Source organism: Aspergillus glaucus, assembly GCF_001890805.1.
Source record: "Aspergillus glaucus CBS 516.65 unplaced genomic scaffold ASPGLscaffold_7, whole genome shotgun sequence".
In the NCBI taxonomy this organism is placed as follows: Eukaryota; Fungi; Ascomycota; class Eurotiomycetes; order Eurotiales; family Aspergillaceae; genus Aspergillus; species Aspergillus glaucus.
In genome coordinates, this window is record NW_019170459.1 from 825,969 (window position 1) to 838,047 (window position 12,079).

At 48.6% G+C, this 12,079-nt stretch overlaps 5 protein-coding genes across 5 annotated transcripts; 1 reads left to right on the forward strand and 4 right to left on the reverse strand.

Annotated features, from left to right (window-relative positions):
- Positions 1–682: 682 nt before the first annotated feature.
- Positions 683–2,184, forward strand: rho2 (putative Rho GTPase Rho 2). Its single transcript, XM_022546305.1, has 5 exons — positions 683–1,036; positions 1,284–1,362; positions 1,427–1,432; positions 1,502–1,693; positions 1,760–2,184. The coding sequence occupies exons 1-5, from the start codon at positions 1,002–1,004 to the stop codon at positions 2,045–2,047; spliced, it is 600 nt and encodes a 199-aa protein (XP_022402387.1). The 5' UTR covers positions 683–1,001; the 3' UTR covers positions 2,048–2,184.
- A 538-nt stretch (positions 2,185–2,722) lies between these two features.
- Positions 2,723–3,424, reverse strand: ASPGLDRAFT_34461 (mitochondrial 54S ribosomal protein mL40; the record flags this gene model as incomplete). The annotated part of the gene is made up of 2 exons (XM_022544438.1): positions 2,723–3,066; positions 3,184–3,424. The coding sequence occupies 2 exons, from the start codon at positions 3,422–3,424 to the stop codon at positions 2,723–2,725; spliced, it is 585 nt and encodes a 194-aa protein (XP_022402388.1).
- A 2,193-nt stretch (positions 3,425–5,617) lies between these two features.
- Positions 5,618–6,276, reverse strand: ASPGLDRAFT_45693 (uncharacterized protein). The gene is made up of 2 exons (XM_022546306.1): positions 5,953–6,276; positions 5,618–5,893 (listed from the first exon to the last, which is right to left on the reverse strand). The coding sequence occupies exons 1-2, from the start codon at positions 6,191–6,193 to the stop codon at positions 5,742–5,744; spliced, it is 393 nt and encodes a 130-aa protein (XP_022402389.1). The 5' UTR covers positions 6,194–6,276; the 3' UTR covers positions 5,618–5,741.
- Positions 6,277–6,860: 584 nt separating this feature from the next.
- On the reverse strand, positions 6,861–8,591 carry ASPGLDRAFT_45694 (RING finger domain protein). The gene has a single exon (XM_022546307.1). The coding sequence runs from the start codon at positions 8,421–8,423 to the stop codon at positions 7,041–7,043; it is 1,383 nt and encodes a 460-aa protein (XP_022402390.1). The 5' UTR covers positions 8,424–8,591; the 3' UTR covers positions 6,861–7,040.
- Positions 8,592–9,352: 761 nt separating this feature from the next.
- On the reverse strand, positions 9,353–11,684 carry ASPGLDRAFT_123799 (acetolactate synthase catalytic subunit; the record flags this gene model as incomplete). Its single annotated transcript, XM_022540429.1, has 5 exons — positions 9,353–9,405; positions 9,468–11,153; positions 11,216–11,283; positions 11,351–11,452; positions 11,515–11,684. The coding sequence occupies 5 exons, from the start codon at positions 11,682–11,684 to the stop codon at positions 9,353–9,355; spliced, it is 2,079 nt and encodes a 692-aa protein (XP_022402391.1).
- Between the last annotated feature and the right edge of the window lie 395 nt (positions 11,685–12,079).

Genomic DNA, 12,079 nt, shown 5'->3' on the forward strand with positions numbered 1-12,079 from the left:
CGGGCGCGAATAGACGCCGTAACTAAGCGAAATTGAAGCCTGAATGTGCAGGCATAGATTAGTTAACTAACACTAGCAGGGCTTTGCAGGAGATTAGCCGAGTAACAATGAGGGTAATGATGGTAGAATCTCAATCGCTATACTGCTGGGAATATGATGAAGCCAATTTGAATATCAATTGAAGCTATGCTCGGCTAATCTGCGCTGTAATAACGGCTCTCTAATTATCCCGTCCATACTCCATACAACTAATGGAGCATACAAATCTCTTGCAACAGATTAAACTCCTCAGATCCAAGCATCTGAGACGCTTGTCAAGCGACTAAAACCAGCGGGTGGGCTTCAGTCCAACTGTATTCCGTTCATCGACCGGCCGATCTCATCCTTTACTTTGATTACGGGTTCAATGCCTTATTAAGAAAAAAGGCCCGGGTCCATTTATGTATTTTTTTTTTTTTTGTCTGGATTCCGGGTCTTCCAGCTCAATTCTTTTCAATTCTTCTTATATTTCTTTCCCCCCCCCCCCTCTTCTACTACTCTGTACCCAATAATTGTTCTGCATACTCCGTGTGAATTGCGTCCTGCCAGTGGCCGATCCATTTATTATTATTATTATTTACTGCTGGTCAGCCTCACCTCGACCGCCTTCCAGAATTCCTCCCTCCACCCCCCTCTCTCTCCCCAAGGGCCCTTATCATCTCCTCCATCGCTGCCCTGTTTCTCCATCATTTTCTCCTTCGGTTTCAATCGTTAAAGGGGGAGGGGACAAGTTGGCCAACTTTTTTTTCGCTATCCGTTCGACCCGTTTTGCACCGAATCGAATCGAGAAGTTGTCCCTTACGCTAGTGCCCCCGTTGCCTGATTGTTTCGCATTACATCGGGCTTGAAACCACGCCCTCTCCGTCGCCCGCCTGCGGTTTTCCCTTTTTTGCTCCCGGACTCTGGATCGCTGTGTTTGTTGGAATTTCATTACCGGGATTTCAGGTGACCATTGGACAACCATGGCGCAGCAACCAAATGACAATGTTATGCGAAGGTACGTGTAAGACGGCAAGGGAGGATTGAATCAGAAACCATTCCAGATCCCGCTTTTCATCGGTTTTTATGGCTTTTTTTTATTTGAAAGATGTCCAGGCTGGGCCGAGGTAAACTGGGCTGGATTGCATTAGGCGGTTCCAGATTGTCGCACGGTTTTGTAGTTGGGAAAGCAGGGCGGACCTATACCAAACCGGACCATTTTTGCTCAGGGAACAGTATACTGACCAAGGAACGCATAACTGCAGGAAGCTGGTGATTATCGGAGATGGTGCATGTGGGAAAACCAGTCTTCTCAGCGTCTTTACATTGGGGTATTTCCCAACAGTGAGTGTTTCAAACTATCCGAGTCACACCAGATGACAATGGCTAACGTTTGTTATCATTGCAGCATTATGTTAGTGAACCTGTTTCTGCCGCCCGTTCGAGTGCATATCCGAAATCTGACTGAATACGCGTTGATCAGGTCCCTACCGTTTTTGAGAACTACGTGACGGATTGCAGAGTCGATGGTCGCTCTGTGCAATTAGCATTGTGGGATACTGCAGGTCAGGAAGACTACGAGCGATTGCGACCTATGGCATATTCCAAAGCCCATGTCATTCTGATCGGTTTCTCTGTCGATACCCCTGATAGTTTAGAGAACGTGAAGCACAAGGTTCGTTTACTTTCCCATATCCTCTGACAACCTTGGAACATTCAAGTCTAACTAAAACGATTATAGTGGATGGACGAAGCAAACGAGCGATGCCCCGGCGTTCCTATCATATTGGTTGGTTTGAAGAAGGATCTTCGCGATGATCCCCTTGCGATAGAGGAGATGAGAAAGAAATCGCTACGATTCGTGACACCCAAAGAGGGCGGAGATATATCAACCCAGATTGGAGCCAGGAAGTACCTGGAGTGCTCATCTTTAACGGGAGAGGGTGTTGACGACGTCTTCGAAGCGGCCACTCGCGCGGCCCTTCTCACGTTTGAGAAGCGAAAGAGTTCATGCTGCATCGTCCTATGACGGATCGAAGAGAGTCTAGTACGCTCAAGCCTGCGTTGCTTCTGCATTGAGAGGCACAACGGGGGATAAGGTCCGTCGATGACATTTCATTTTATCGATATCTTGCATAACCGGCGTTTGGGAGGTTTCTTGTCGACTCTTTTTTTTTTTTTTTTTTTTTTTTTTTTTTGCACCTTGAATCATTTTTGTACGCCATATGACGCCTGCTATCTTTCGACCATTTTGAACAGTGGTATCTCCTCTGTCGCTTTTTGAGCCCATTCCGATATTCCTCGGAGTTACTGTTTTTTCTGCCCACCCTTCTGGTCGAGGTTACATGCGTGTGTGCGCTCTGGAGTTCCCTCTTTATATTTTTTCATTTCTATGCTGGGATTTATTTCTTGGCCAGGTCTTGTCATGGGTGCGTTTTGTTTCTTGGGATCTATCTGTCTCCTTATTAGCGTCTTGGTTTTCGAGTCATTTTGGTCCGTTATCTACTGTCAAATCTACGTGCTATATCACGATAATTGTACACTGCAGTGATCTGAACAACGTGCCACTTTATTGTACAGAATACAACCCAGAACTGCCAAATAGAACGATAGAGAAAAAAAAGAACCGTCATTTATAATACAACCCAAACTCATAACAATACATACAAATCAAATCAAACTATCCTTTTAAAAAAACATCCACTTATTTCTTCTCCATCCTCTTCCACTCATGATTCCACCCCTCCCGACTAGGCGCATCAGTCTGCAACCGCCCATACTCAATCGGGAACATGTCCGCAAAAACACCCTTCTTGTTCATCGACTTCCGGAACAGCTTCCCGCCATCGTAGGCACCCGTACGCAGCTCTTCGCACGCGCGGTGCATGGCGTGTTCCTGGCGCTCGAGCTCGAGGTGGTGCGCGCGGCGCTGCTGGGCTCGGTAGAGTTGCCAGGCGCGGTGGATGGTCCAGTGGCGGAGGTAACGGTTGCGGGAGAAGCGGAGAGGGCGCGGGGTTAGGGGGTGCCAGAGGAAGTAGCGGATCATAGCTAGAGCGATATATTAGTATTTTTCCTTCCCGATGCTTTTTTATTTGGTTTCCCCGTGTGGCATTGACACGGAGAAAATGTCTTGTGCGTGCGGGCGACGGGAAAAGTCCAACGTACTAATTCTCTTATTCACCTGCGGCGGTACAGCCCCGGCATTCCTCTTAGCCAAAGCAGTCGTAGTCGAAAACGTCCTCGACGCTGCGGGCTGCACGGCGGCCGTAATTGGCCCCGTGGTGGTTTTGCTGCTCGTCACGGCCTCATTGCAGACTCTGTTGATGGCGGGGCGGGTCGAGGTTTGCGAGATGGGGATCTTAAAGACGTTCGCGAGGGATGCGAGGACCGGTGAGAGGGACTTCATGGTGGGATATGTGTTGAATTGGGGTTTGGGGGGTTGAAATGGACGGCTGGTGGTTCTGCTTGTATCGGAGTCGGAGTCTGTTTCAGATGCGCTATTCCTGATTAAGACACTTGGTGCTGAGTCAGCATATAATAGGATCTTCTAGTTACTTTAGTGTACATTTTTCACTGCCATATAATATTTTATCTAACAATAGTATAGCTGTAGGGTCACTCTATCAAGCATTCTCCTTGTGCATTGAAGCGTAGTTTAGTGGACTGTTTCATCATTGTCTGCTGTACGGAGTAGCTATCGGATACAAAAGCCCTAACCCTTCATCGCGAAGTACTACTTCATTCCAGTGTAGTTGCTGAGACGATCTGCCTATTTTCAATCCATGGCATCGTGTTCTTTTAGGCGGGTCAGTTTGCGCATATGGGAACCGCTCATGACTGTCAGAAAACAACGGCGCCTTCTATCAAATAAGGCAGTCAACCGACGACCAACAATAACAGGCGCTCCGCCATTATGGATGCAAGTATGACGGAGGTGCAGCCATATAGACTAACCGCTTCATCTACAGAGACCTTCAACTGATCATGAACAGCCACTCGTTGATTGTTGTCTTTTAATGAGACATGCCTGAAGTTCTTATCAGTCCAACACATGGCACCTGCGACCCTACCCTTCCATCTTGATTTTACAATTCAAAAAATAGTGGCCGTCGCATTTCAGATCTTATTCAACTGGTGTATGGGGTGACTGTACGCACCTCATACTCGGGGGTAAAATGTGCTGTTTCAATCCGGAATCAGGTCCCATGGACGGTGAACAAAAAGGCGTCCTAGTCTCCCTGACCTGGGCTTAGACAATTTTAGCCTGTTTGATCTTGTGTCAAAAGCTTGGCTACTTCCTGTGCGAGGCTAGCTGACCGATTGCTCTCTTCTTAACCAGTATGTCGATAACACAAATTGCCACTGTGAAGCATTAAAACTTCTCGTAGCCAGAGCTTTGCATCGAGTTTTGAATGCTGACAGGGTTCGCTCCAACTGCTTTCTACTACTATTGTAGAATAATAGAGCCCTCGACCAGTGATCGCTAAGCCGGGTTTTTTCTGTGACGAAGTGTAGGTCATCCATGGAAATAATGTATTAGGATCCAATTATTTATTAAACTCACTCGCATTGGAGCCAACTTGTAGCTGCACTAGTCCCTAAATAATAAGAAATTGTTTAGTTCATGCAGTACCTGCATTATAATTGAAAATAACGATTAATGCAAGAGACACCCCTTGACAAGCTTCGTTGTATCTTCGTGGCTGCTTAAGCCATTTGACTGAGTCCACCGAAACACCACTTGGAGGAGCCGTTCTGGTAGTTATTTTATCGTATGCGTTCTGATATACCCCCTGGTACTGCTTTTTGAGTCGCCATGGGCGTCTTTCCATCTCTCAGTTGTTGAAGGGTCGACTTGCGCGGCTTGATCTAGAAGGACTCGCCCCTCTCGGCGGCCGCATCCAATGCCCGGTTTGTTCAACGAGTTGCGGTGGAATCCGAGCAGTTTGTGAGTAATATTTGGATCGTCTCAGGACATCCGAGCTGTACAGCTTTTTCTATATTGCTTGGCCTTATTAGGAGTGCGAAGTCGAAGGCACGCGATATTAAATGACCTGCGCAGTATCAGTTGTTTATTCTGCGTAAAAGAGGCCATTTATAACTGAGTTAAATTAATAATCGCGTTTGGTTCCGGCTAGCAGTGGCTTTTAACTAGGTCTGCGCAATACTGGAATGCTTTCGCACATTATCGGTTCTATCACTCAGGGAATTCAGCACCCTGAGACCCAGACAGGTCTCGTAAGAAGATCATAATCGGAATCACTATCTGAATTTGAGTCGTCACCTTCCTCAAGATCCTGCAGTTCAGGGGCACTATTTATTGCAGTAACGCGATCCATGAATCACTGTAATTCGAGCAAACGCGTGGGTGCGTGTTAGGGTTGTGCGTTTTGAGCATGACCACATCCCCTGAGCGAAGGAGGCGGCCTTTTTCAATATAATGAGGTCCCATGTTGTTATCACATGGATTAAAGTCCAATGGAAGCTGGGGAACTGTCGCATGTGCAAAGTCATCGGTAGTATCGAAGCACTCCAACCACCAAAATCTCACCATCATCCACTTTCCTTCAGTCTCTGTCTATTGGCTCAAGAGCAAAGAAGCCTTTTATGTGCATTGCATGAGCAGAAGGACTAAGGCATATCATGTTTTCGACTCTATCAGTTCCATCAGCGTCTCTGATACCATCCCACCATGCGTCCACACGCTCTTTTGTCCAGAACTATCACAAAGCCTTCCAAAACAAGTCAACCTCTCGAGATCTCGGGTCGCTCAAGGTGGACGGGTAGATATGGGCGCTTTCAGAGGTCAAAGGACAATATTTCGTCAAAGCACATGCACCGATATCAAAATGCACAGTCCTGTCTCGTTGGGTCCCTGTATTAGCAAAAAAACAGTCAGTCAGCCTTTGCCTGGTTATGGTTATTTCAACTGACATTCTTCAACAGTCTTGTAATATTCCAAACACTCCAAGTGAGGCGCCAGGCCATCAACATGATCGGGAATATCGACGTCAAATTCCCGCAGTTTCTCAATATCAGATACCCAAAGACACGCCCAGACCGTGCGAAATGTAGTGTTCCTGTGTATCCCAATTGCACCTAGTATTACACTGGAGATCCTATTGATCATCTCGATCCTCTCGGAATCGCGGAACGTCGCGTCTGAACCTGACATGTTTGCACGAGAAAGAGATAATTTATTAGACTCTTGTCGGTCTCTGATGAAAGAAATTCTAGAATAACCCTCAAGGTTGCAGAAACGGAACCCTCTCTTAGAATTGCCAATACAGTGACCTAGGTGGCTATAGACTTTGTGTCAGTCTAGAATAAACATAGTAGAGGGAAGGATGAATCCTTTCAATAGGATTTTGCTTAATACCATATGCAGCCTTGTTTCTGCCTAGCTCATTTATTCAGTATGACGATGAATCCCTAACCTCAGTATACGAACGAGGCGACCAATCATCAAAGCAGAGTTAGCCGCGCGGGAGCTTGTTTGATGGTTTTGATTTTAAGGTTTAAGCGCGCCATCCTGATGACTCGCCTCAGGTACATAACCGTTCCTGCATTTGAATCCTGTCTGCAAGGATTCGTTGCTTGTCTATCTGTGAGCTTATTTCTGGTTGGTAATATCCAAGTAATTAATGGATGGACGGATGAGGACTGGAGTCCTGAACTGAGTTAGATATATGTATATATTTCTAGCATTCGATCCTTTTTTCTACGGAGCAAAAACATTTTACAAGTAATATATTGAATGACTCAAACAAAATAGATTCTTTTTCGCTCATCGTTAGATCAAGGTATCGAAAAAATATCCCGAGAAAAAAGAGAGTAAACCCATCACATCGTCCCCCAAACAAATATCACCGGAAAATGAAACGCCTTATAAATGCATCATTGCGTCCATCATCATGAAAAGAGAGAAAAGAAAAGTAGAGGGAGAGAGGGAGAAAGAAACAGACAAAAGAAAAAGATGAAAGAATAGAAAACACCACCCATCAAACCCACTCCAGCCACACCTATCGCCTGCCCTTGCTTTTATCGTAATTCACCACCCTGCGCTTGCGATGAGTCTGGGACAATTTCCATCGACAATAAAGAAGCAACACATCCTTCAACAGGACAAACGCACATCCACCAACCACACTTCTTCCCCAACGGGTCTGCAGCAGCCCCGGCCTGCCACGTTCGAAAAGCGAGTATGGAGTCGTAGTCCACGATTTCGGCAGAACATACTTAAGAAGCCCACCCATGGATGCAGATATTGCCGGGAATACAAGTGCTCCGAGGACCACATCGGCGATGTTGCTGGTCTCATTAATAATATCACCTTGCCGTCGGCCAAGCAGTTGGCCATCATGGTCACCTCCCTCGTTTTGCTGTTGATTTTCCTCCGGTGCTGCCGGTTCATCGCCACCCATGCCCATTTGCAACTCGAGATTGATCACTACATGACCATCCCTGGCATCGCGTGCCCTCTGATCCGCCTCCGCTTGCTCTTGTGGTGGCGCATTGTCGTCGAATTCGTTGACGTTATCTGCGGTACGCGGTTGCACCTCGGAAATCCACTTTCGTTCAAGCCGGCCAAAAAGTTTCTCATACAGCGCACTGTAAAAACTGTTCACGTATGGCAACGCCGCGAATGTCATAGCCGCAGTGGGCGGCCAGAACTCAAGAGTGGATTCATGTCCGGGGTGCTGGCTGGCGAAGAAGAGGACAGGAATAGCGGGAAGAAGCCCCTCAGCATAGCGGGTTCGTGAAAAGATCAACGCCAACGGTATGAGGGGTAGCCCGAGACCTAATCCCGGATTCCACCCCGCCTCTGCGGTTTCCTCAAGGACCTGTCGTGCGTCCTCCGGCCCAAACACAAAGTACATCGAATACACCCCATGTGCACAACATCCAGCCCAGACGGTACCTGCCATTGTAAACACCATACCGGGGAGAACCATTCGACCCGCAATTCGTTCCACCAGCCGCATAACATCCACAATATAACTTCGCGGACGCGAAACCACAATCTCCGTCTTACACTGCGGGCACATCATCTTCGCTCCGCCATCGTTGCGCCGACGAGATCGCGGGTTCTCCATATCGGCCAACCAGTCGAGGAGGCAGGACTCATGAGCCGTCAAGGCACAGGGACACGGCGAGCGCCATTCTGCATTCAGTGGTGAATCCTCCGTCTCATCCGTGTAGCAGATCCAACATTTTCGAGGTTCGTAATCGGATGGATCGACGAGTGGGGTCTTGCTGGGCGATAATTCGGACTTGTTGAAAACCACCGTCTCTGTAGTTTCTGCCGACTCCGTCGCTCGAGTCTGGGATTGTGAGTTGCGTTCATCCTGGGTGGTAGACGTCGAGCCATCCGATGGCCGTGCTCCGCGCGCCACAGAATACATATCAAGTGTATTGCGGTTGTTCGGGAACGAAATAGAGAGCGGAAGACAAGAGAGAACCAAGTAACCTCCTAAAAGAGAGGAGCAGAACTCAGCATTCTTGCGTAAGTGGAGGACGGCGGGACGAGTACAACGAAGGCAAGGGAATGCCCAAGTTTAGCAGAATACTAAGTGGTGCAAGGCACACACACAAAGTCATGTGACAGTGGAAGAAAGGATGGCCAGAAACAAGAAGAATTAAGGCAAAAAAAAAAGGATTGTTGATGATGAAATGAGCCCCAGCACTTAGCTCCCCTTCAAGGCGCCTCTCGGATACGAACCGCGGCTTTTTACGGAGCGCTGGCTCGAGGGGCGGTGCACTCTAATTGGCCGATCCCTTTATTCACGTCAGAAGTCACGTGCCAAAGGGCGGGGGCGGTCGGGATTACATAAGGATCTCCGTTCTAGGCAGCGATCACGTCAACCGTCGGCCAAATGGCAGTATGAATCTTTCCCAGGTACAACATCACATCTCAATTATATACAAGTACAGTATCAGAACAAGAAGATCAGGGCGAAAAAAACGAGTACATAGTAGATGCAGTATAACCCATCCGGAGATAAAACCAATCCATCTCAATTCATTGGCGTAAAGATATTCAAGCGAAAACTTTTCGTCTGTTTCTTCTGTCTCTCCATATTGCTTTTAGGATTGCCTCCCATCGTTTCCTTTTCCTTTTCAATGGCGTGCAAGAGATAGATGCAATCGATATATGAAGTGGTGGGGGCAATAAACCAAGCCCCCTGCTGTGTTTTCAGAACCCCCAAAAACGCCGTGGATATCAACAAGAAAGAAAAGATCAATGTGACCCTTTTGGGTCGTTTCAAAGATAACGAGAAATCATTTGACATGGTCATCTTGTGTCGTCGATGTCATTTGTTGGTTAGGAGGCTTAGATGGGAATGTTCCTACTCCTCATCACGGCCTTTCTTTCTTGCTCCTTGGCTGCATAGAACGTCAGCATGCTGATTCATGAAAAGATAGCGCGGACTAGACATAGAACTTACTTTCGTCATACACCAAGAATTCGTGCAGAGCACATCCGGCGGGCACCATGGGAAGCACCGGTACCTTTCGGTCAGTGAACACCTCGAGCAGAGCCGGGCCGTCAGTCTCGATCAGCCACTTGAGCTTCTCCTCAAGCTCAGCCGGCTTAGTAACCTTGTCAGCAGCAACACCCATCGACTTAGCCAAAGGAACAAAGTCGGGGTTCTGCTGGTGGGTGTGCGAGTAGCGGTCCTCGTAGAACAGGTTCTGCCACTGGGTCACCATACCCTGCTCTTCGTTGTTCAACAAAAGGATCTTGACTCCAATGTTGAACTGAGCCGCCGTGGAGAGCTCAGTGAGGGTCATGTTGAAAGAGGCATCGCCATCAATGTCAATGACAAGAGCTTCAGGACGAGCCACCTTGGCACCAATAGCCGACGGGAGACCGTAACCCATCGTACCAAGACCACCAGAGGTGATCATGGTGCGAGGGTGACGCCAGCGGAAGTGCTGGGCGGCCCACATTTGGTGCTGGCCAACACCGGTGGTGATGACAGTGCGGTCCTTGATGGGGGCAGTCAGGTCGCTGAGCTTCTCGATCAAGGTCTGAGGCTTGATGGGACCGTCGGCGCTCTGTTGCTCATACAGCGAAAAGGGAAAACGGGCCTTCCAGTCGTTGATCTGCTCAAACCATTCCAGTCGCTCGGGGACGGAATTGATCTGCGGGAGAAGCATACGGATGTTATCCGCGCAGTCACCCTCGACGGCCTCGGTAGCCTGCACTACCTTGTTGATGTTCTTGGGCATAATCTCGAAATGCACAATACCACCCCGGTTTTCAGAAGCTGCGAGCTTAGCCTGCGGGGCGAACTTGGAAATGTTGCCAGTGACACGGTCGTCGAAACGAGCGCCAATCGCAATGATCAAATCAGCCTCCTGCATGGCCATGTTCGCATAAGCAGACCCGTGCATGCCCAGCATGTGGAGGGACTTGGGGTCGAGCTCATCGAATCCACCCAGACCCTGCAGGGTGGTAGTCACAGGGATGCAGGCCTTGTCGGCCAGCTCCTTCAGGACCTGTGGGCCATCAGGGCCGGCGAGCAGACCCTGGCCAACGTACAATATGGGCTTCTTGGCCTTGTTGACGAGGCGAGCAACACGGCCAATGGTACCCTCGAGCTGCTTGAAGCTCAGCTCTCGTGCTGCCATAGTCGCGGCACTGGGAAGAGAGGGCAGGGTGCTGTTCATCGGGATGGGCTTGCGGAGGATACCGGCGGTGATATCTTTTGGCAGGTCGACGAGGACGGGGCCGGGGCGGCCGCTGGTAGCGATCTCGAAGGCTTCCTGGATACGGCGAGGCAGCTCAGCCACGGATTTCACCATGACGTTCCATTTTGTGCATGCCCTTGAGATACCGACGACATCGGCTTCTTGGAAGGAATCTGTACCGATCGAACTGGTGGGGACCTGACCGCAGAAGACGACCATTGGGGTGCCGTCTGACAGCGCATCCTGCATCGGGGTAATAACGTTGGTGGCACCAGGGCCAGAAGTCACAAGCACAACACCGGGCTTTCCTGAAGCACGGGCATAACCTTCTGCCATGTGACCGGCACCTTGTTCATGCTTGGGGAGGACGAAGTCGAAATGCTTCGAGTTGTAGATAGCATCGAAAACGGGAAGAATAGCACCACCAGGGTAACCGACTGAGATTTCCCTATTAGTCTTGATGCTTCATGATGTTCAAGGGTATTGGAGAATGACTCACAGACATGCTTGACACCAATACGCAGCATCATTTCATGGAAGATCTCACCACCACTCAATCCGACCATCCTATTCAATTTCGATATCAATTAGCCCAGGCACGAAAAGAAAATATCTTTTATGCCATGTAACATACGAGTCATCCACATCGGGGTGCGATCGGTTTTGCAGAGGCGAAACGGTATTCCGCTGCGGCTCCTGGTTGAAAGCAGGACTGGGGACAGGTCTCGCGGCCTCCCTAACCAATTGAACCCCATATTAGTTATTTTTCTTTCATTTTCATTTTTTGACAGGACTCACGAAGCCGTTGCCGCTGCGGTGGTACTCTGATCACGTCTCTGGGCGGGAAAGCGGTGGGGCGAGTTGCTCGCGGCCACACACGACGAAGTGAACGACCGTCTCCCAGAGGCCATATATCTCTGGTAGTGGAAAGCGCGCATGGCGCTCTTTGATGGTCTCAACGGCATCATCTTGACAACTGATGAGTGCCAGGCCGAGAAGGAAAAGGAGAGGAGAGGAGATGAAGGGAAATTGAGGAAGATAAGAAGAGAAAGGGAAAAGGAGGGAGAAAGGGAATTGAAAAGTTGAGATTCGCCGTGAGTAAAAAGATTGGGAGAGCCACGAATAGCGTCGGCCACAGGTCCGGAGAAGAAACGCTCAGAGAAAGAAAATGTGAGTGCGAATTAGGAAGGTGGGTCGGGTGAGTCAGTAAATGTAAACACCATTATTGGTCGGCCGTTCCGATCATCGGCGCTGGCTTCAGTCCTCGGTTGTCCTCACGGGATACTACTGTATGCTAGGATAGCAATCATATAACTATTTTTTTTTTTTTTTTTTTTTTTTTTTTTTTTTTTTTTTTTTTTTT